This window comes from Pinus tabuliformis, chromosome X, assembly GCF_031772625.1.
Source record: "Pinus tabuliformis cultivar Carrire ecotype Pingquan chromosome X, CPIR1, whole genome shotgun sequence".
NCBI lineage: Eukaryota > Viridiplantae > Streptophyta > Pinopsida > Pinales > Pinaceae > Pinus > Pinus tabuliformis.
In genome coordinates, this window is record NC_142308.1 from 175,037,967 (window position 1) to 175,045,215 (window position 7,249).

Here is a 7,249-nt window from a genome sequence, read left to right on the forward strand (position 1 = left end):
GTACATCGGGCGAATATTGAACGAGTTTGAAGACCCCAGATATAGTTTCATCCATTCGGGCTGTGATATATTCAGGAAAATAAAAACATCAAATGTACTCCATAGCTGCACAGACAATCATCTAAGCTCAGGGCTGATGGCTCTACTAGAATCATCAGTCTGCCAGACAGACAATTGTCTGTCCTATGTACATGAAAATGAATTTATAAAGCTGAGCATGGGAATGCCCGCCTCAGCTAGATCTGAAAATATTATGAAGATAATGTATTGTATTGTATCTTATTACAGGTCACCTTCCAGTTCGAAAAACCTCGGATCCTCATGATAAAGCATTTCACCTAACATCAAAAGATTTACGACCTCATGCTTTAGGGGGCAACTATTATAGAAATATTTGGGCACTGCAAACCCAATCACATATTTCAATAAACCAAGGGCTCTCAAACCCCTAAAAGTGTTGTTTCATACCCTAAAAGATCAAGGTCAACTGATTACATCATTTACCAGAAGTTCTCCCTGAAAAAATACTTAGAACTGGTCAAAACTGGACCATACAGACTGCTCCATGCTGAGGGTGCGATGCATCTCACCTGCTACACACAAAGGGTGCGATGCATACTGAAAAGCCCTTCTGTAGGGTGCAATGAGCGAGAGCAGACAAATGGCAGAGGCAGTTTGCTAGGTGGAAACTCAGAGAATCTTCTAGAAATTGCTTATATGACACTTGCCTCTCTGAATTCGCCCAGGGATGAGTAAGAGATCATGAAATCTCCAAGTGGAAGCAAGAACTATCAGTGAAATGAAACTAATCAAAATCCCAGAAGCTGACTCACTCCCCTGAAAACATCTATATATGGATCCCTCATCCTAGAGATCCAGAGGCTGGAATTTTGTAATTTGTAAGGAAGTGCTATTGGTTTCTCTTTGAGACATTGTATTATTGGGTGATCTAGCTTTTCATGAGGTGAAGAGGGCTTTCATGCTGGGAGGATGGTGCTGGATTAGATAGCTGGGTTGTAATCCTCTCTTCTACTACTTCTATCAATAAAGCTATTTGAGTTTTCCTCCATATACTTGTATATTTCTGAATCTTGTATTTGTGTATGCATTTGTATTGTTTTTTTTTTCTACGTAAAGGCTATCTAATTCATATATTAACTGTACAGGTGAAAATTACAAACTGTGAGTCAAGTCTACCAGGGCTTTTGAGAGCTCGCTGGGAACCAAAAACCAAATTCTGAGGTCTCCCTCTCGGGTAGGCCTTCCCAAAACAAGACAGACCAAGCAACAATATGACGCTCCCACGCAGGGGCAGCACAAAACTAAACAGACCAAGCATTGATATAACGCTCCCACGCAGGGGCAGCACCCGACCATGTCAGCAGAACCAGACGAAAACATCAGCGGACTTCCATTGGAGTCTCAGGAGGAGGATTCAAAACCTTACTGCCCACGCAGGGGCGTATATCCAGCTGGGATTGACTTAATAACCAGGGGCGAGTGACCCTTTGAAAATTGAGAATTAACCCTTTGAAAATGAGACCCGACCAGTTTCCAAACCACATTACAGCAGGCGAAAATGAGACCCGACCAGTTTCCAAACCACTTCCAGCTGTCAAAACGAAAGCGCAAGAGAGAATTACCCGTGTCAATTTTGGTCCGCTCGATGTGTTGAGGAGGGAGGAAGGGATGCGCAGGCATCGGCTTCTCCGGCAAGGCTGTTGTCCTCCACGATGTACGCCCAGCCTTCTCCTTCTGGTTTGCCTTTCCACATCTTGCGCCATGTCTCGTCGTCAATACCCTGAGGAGGAGGCCCCAACGGAGGAGACGCTTCGTGCTGACCAGCCTCAGACGCTGGTGGCTCCAAAACGGAGCAATGTTCCCCTGCCTCCAGTAATTCATGGACAATTGCTTTGCCTTTGCCATCCTTTTGCATCTTCTGCTGGTCTTGAGGGGCAGAATCCCCATTTCCGTCCGGAGTTCTGGTAAACATAATTGAGATGTGGGCACTGAGCCCTGGGGTGCTCTCGGCCTTCGGCAATGTGAAAACCACTGAGCCAAAGGAGGGAAGTTCTGATTTGTCCTCTTCAGCATTTCCAACCTCCAAAAACTGGCTGATTGGAAGTGGAGTGGCTTTGGCTCTTCGATGGCAGTAGCAGCAACAGCAGTGGTGATGTTCATCCACTGCTGGAGCTCTCGAGGAGGAGCCGCTAGCTGAACCTCTTCTGCACGGCTGTCGCTGACGGAGTTTAGCCATGGTGAGACTAATTCTGCTCTTGTGTGTGTGCAGGTGAGCTTGGAGATGAAGACAGAACCAATTACCTCCCCAATCCTTCTCTGTTGCCCAATTTCCTCTCTGAGACTTATTCCTTGGTTGCGGGGTGGACCAATTCCGTTTCTCACCCAGCAATTGAGCCAAATGCTTCCAGCTACAGGACCAGTTACCAGAGAGGCTATGGCGGCAATGGTAATCCCTAGACACCAGACGATGAAGCAGATGGAGCTGCCACCGCCTCGGCTCTCTGCAATTCCTTCTTTCCCCAAATTCTTTCGACAAACATTCCCAGCAACCGCCATTGCTCTTGATATGCTCTGCCTCTTGCTCTCGATGCAGGCGCGCATTAAGTGCTCTGTACAACCCCATAAACCTACCTCCCTCACCATTAACTCCATTAAACGCAGCAGAGGGTTCCAGTTCAGGTTGACGGCCTTCATATGGAGGCCGTATTGTTTACACGGGGCAGCCCATGCATGGCATGTGGCCTGCCCATTGTTGCCGTCCCGCCACCCGCATCCGGGGTCTCTTTGTCTCTGAGGATGAGATTCTCACATTCCAGCTTCCTTGAATTAGTTGGGATGATGTTCAGTTGTCCCTCAAGAATGGCTCTATCTGAATCAACCCCTATGTTGGCTAGAAGATCAGCCACTTTATTGCCTTCCCTTCTGGTATGATTGAAAGAGATGGCATTGAAGTTGCCTATTTCCTCCGCCAAGCTACTGAGTCTGGCCTCTAGTCTCCAACTGTTGGCGATTTTCCTAGCTTTCGACCCATTTTGGATTCGAATAGCCATGTTTATTAGTATTTGGGAATCCCCCTCCACAATCAGTGGTTGAAGATTGTGTCTCCTTGCAGTGAGAAGACCTTGCCACATGCCCTCCAACTCTGCTGAGTTATTGGTATCCCAACCTATATTGCCAAAGTAGAGTTGATGCAGAGTTCCTAGGTGATCTCTGATGACTCCTCCAAATCCTGCAGGTCCTGGATTACCCTTAGAAGCGCCATCAAAGTTAAGTTTGTATGAATGGAAAGGCGGGGCTTCCCAATTTACCTTTCCCTTATCATTGTTATTTGCTGCCCTCTGAGAGATTGGTTCTTGAGTCAGTTGCAGTCCCCAATTAGATAATATGTTTTTCTCATTATCATCCGTTGGGAGATCTTGCTGGGTCCAGGATTTCAGTGACATGGTCTCTTGGATGTTGGCGTGCATGCTGTTCCATATGTCTTCCTTATTCAAGCTGTTGTTTTTGAAGATGCGCCTATTCCGTTCCTTCCAAATGTTCCAAAGGAGAAAACCTGGGATTAGATTCCACAGATGATTAAGCAAGCCACTTTTGTAAGGGCTTTTAGACCATTGCCTTATGGTGTTTATTATGTTTCCCATTTCTCTGCAACGTCTTTGACTCCTAAATTCTATCTTCTCCCATAGTTGAGTAGCCAACGGACATGAGTCTAGAAGATGCTGTAATGTTTCCTCATTCTGAAAGCAGTTGTAGCAGACTGAGGGCCCATGGAAGTTGCGTTTTTGCAATTTATCCCATGTGAGAATTTTTTTATGTCCCACCAGCCATAAAAAGTGATTAATTTTGGGCCAAGTTTTGAAGCTCCATATCCTGGACCATAAAGGATCAGGATTGATGGGAGGGTCTTCCAAAAGATTGTAGGCTTCAGAGGTGGAGTAAGCGCCCTTGGGGAGGTAACCCCATCTGAGGATGTCGTCACTGCTGTTGTGCTTAATTCTTCTTTTTGCCAATTCAGAGCTAAGGGCTTCTGCTTCCTGCGGATTGTTGGTGGTTATTATTTGGTTGCTGGCAAGCCATTTCCTGAAGCCGCTACCCGTGTCCGAATTCCAGAATTGGTGAACTGTGGCTTGCTGTTGCTCTTGCCCTTCTGGAATAATAACTGCTGGTAGTACATTGGAAAGTTTGGGAAGTTGGTTCCATGCATCTTGCCAGAATCTGGCATGATGACCATTCCTTATTTCCCAGAAACTATGTTTCTGAATCAATTGATGATGCTGCGTTGCTGAATTCCAGATGAGTGAACCTGTACCTGTGGGGGTGAATCGTATAAGCTCTGTGTGCGGCATATTGTTGGTGTACTTGGCAATCCAAATTCTGGCCCATGGTTTGTCCGGATTAGTTAACCATTGCCACCAGATTTTGGCGGTCATAATGATATTACTGTGTTCAGGGTCTCGGAGTCCAATTCCACCTTTGTGCTTGGGCTTGCTGGTGGTATCCCATTTGACAAGCGCCCATTTATGATTGGTAGCTGAACTTCCCCAAAGAAAATTACGCTGTAAGTTTCTTAGCCTTTTCAGGACCCATTTTGGAGCAGCAAGGATGGAGAACAAGTAAAGGGGCATGGCTTGAAGGATGGCTTTGAGGAGCACAGCTCTACTTGCTAAGTTGAGGGAGCGGTGAGTCCATTGATTCAGTTTGCCTTCCATTTTCTCAATAAGACGTCTCCAAGCTGGTTGCTTTATGGCAGAGGCAGTGAGAGGCGCTCCTAGGTAGGTGGAAGGGAGAGAGGCCGATTGAAAACCCAGAATGCGAGAGACAGCCCGCTTAACAGAGGGAGGGGTATGGAAGAAGAAAATTTCGGATTTCATGCTGTTGATTTGGGTGCCTGAGGCATTGGAGAAGTCATTAAGCAAAGATTTCAGACAAGAGGCTTCCTGAGCAGAGGGATGGCCATACAGCATGGTATCATCCACAAATTGCTGGTGGGTGGAAGCAGGGGAGTTGTGGATTGAGATACCCCGAATATGATTGTCTTGCTTAGCTTGCTTGATGTGCCGACCTAGGCCTTCCGCCATTATTACAAATAAGAAGGGGGATAAAGGATCCCCTTGCCTGATTCCTCTGGAGGGCTTGAAGGGGTGGGAAGGCAGACCATTGACAAGAATGGAAAAGTGAGAGGAGGAGATGAGGCTCATTATCCATCTTACCCAAGTGGCACAGAAGCCGAAGGCCCTCAGCATGTTCTGAATATAGGCCCAGCTGAGTTTGTCAAAAGCTTTGGATAGGTCAAGCTTGAGTAACATGCCTGCTTTTTTGGAGAGCTTGAGAGAGTGAAGGATCTCATGGGAGAGCATTATACCATCCATTATTTGACGACCTTCCACATATCCTGATTGCTCAGGAGAGATGATTAGAGGGAGAAGGGACTTGAGCCTGTTGGCTATGACTTTGGTAATGACTTTGTAGAGTACATTGCATAGGGCTATCGGCCTGAATTTGTCGGGCGTGATGGAGTTCTCTTCTTTGGGAATAAGAGTGATGAAGGTAGAGTTTAGGGAGGGTAGCATCCATCGAAGGGCTCTAGATTCTTCCACAATTTGCCAGACCTCTACCTTAATCATGTCCCAGAAAGCATGAAAAAAATCAGTGGTAAAGCCATCAGGACCAGGAGCCTTACCTTCTTTAAGTTGCGCCATTGCTTCGTCCACCTCGTGGCTGAGAATCGGGCTCATGAGCAGATCGTTTTGCTCCTCCGTTATTAACCTGGGAATATTGCTCGTGATTTTCTCTATCGCTGCTGTCCGATCCTCTATTTGTTCTTGGTGGACTTGTTTGAAATGATTGAGGAGGGTTTCCTCAATTTTTTCATGCTCCTCCTCTTTATGTCCTGCCTGGTTCTGGATGAATGAGATTTTGTTGTGCATTCTTCGTTGCACTGTAGTGTTGTGGAAGAATTTGGTATTACGCTCTCCTTCTTTGAGCCATCTCACCCTTGATTTCTGTTTCCAGTAAATTTCTTCTTGTTTTCTTCTTTCCTCGAGTTGATTGTAGATGTGCTTTTCTTTCTCAAGTGTAGCCTCTGTATGCCCTGAATTGATGACCTCTTGGTGGAGAAGCTTGAGCTCCTGATTGAGATGTTGTTGGGCTTCGAAGATGTTCCCAAAGGTCTCCTTGTTCCATTGTTTGAGGTGACTTTTTAGGTACCTTAGCTTCTGCTGGAGAATGAACATTTTGGTGCCTTCTGGAGGAACAAAGGAGGCCCAAGTAGTTTTGACGAAGTCCTTGAATGCTGGGTGGGTAAACCAGAATTTTTCTAATCGAAATGGCCTCCTGGTGCTATTCCCTGGTCTTTGCCATTGAAGGGCGATTGGCCAGTGATCTGACCCAGAGTGGGCTAGAATCTCCGCATTGAAATCTCCCCCGATGTGTACTGTGTTGTCCGATATCAGGAATCGGTCCAACTTGGAGGCAATCTGATGCTTCCCTTTCCTGTGATTGCTCCAAGTGTAGATACCATTACAAAAGGGCAGGTCAATAAGGGAGGAATTTAGGATGAAATCTTTGAAGTGTTCCACTTCAGGCTCCAATCTGGTTCTTCCCCCAATTTTGTCCTCTAGTCGGGTGATCATGTTAAAATCTCCCGCCACAATCCAGAGAGGATGATGTCTGCTATTACTGAGAGCCTCGATGGTGTCGAGGAGTGTTTTTTTACTGCCTCCATCCTGTGGGAAGTAAACATTGGATAAGTTCCCGTGTACCTGAGTGCCTATAATGTGAAAGGCTGCTTGAATGAGATGATGGCTTGCATGGAAGTCCGTTATAGTGATAGCTTGAGTATTCCATGCTATGGCAAGCCCTCCCGAGGCACCAGTCGCGTCCACCGTCACCGAATGGCAGCCCGGCCAGGCTTTGGAGAGTATTCGTCCCAGAGTATCACTATTACATTTGGTTTCTTGAAAAAAGCATATGTGCGGCTTCTCCATTTTTATCATGTTTTTGAGCATTCTGTATTTTGCAGGGCCGTTAAGGCCTCTAAGATTCCAGGAGATGAGCTTCATTGATAACTAGGTTGAGAGGGACTGAAGTATTTCGTAAGCTTCGCATAATGTCCTGAATCCACAAGGACTTCTCCAAGCTCTATTGTTCTTTGCAGGACTGTTTTCCTACCTCTTTTTTTAAAATCCTTTGGACGCAGTCTGCCATCCCAGGTGCTGCCTGCTTGAAT

General features: G+C 46.2%; 1 protein-coding gene across 1 annotated transcript; it reads right to left on the reverse strand.

Moving 5' to 3' along the window:
* Positions 1 to 2,711: 2,711 nt before the first annotated feature.
* LOC149139018 (uncharacterized) lies at positions 2,712 to 7,007 on the reverse strand. Its single transcript, XM_089450559.1, has 2 exons — positions 6,783 to 7,007; positions 2,712 to 5,921 (listed from the first exon to the last, which is right to left on the reverse strand). Exons 1-2 carry the CDS (start codon positions 7,005 to 7,007, stop codon positions 2,712 to 2,714), a joined length of 3,435 nt encoding a protein of 1,144 aa, XP_089306685.1.
* Between the last annotated feature and the right edge of the window lie 242 nt (positions 7,008 to 7,249).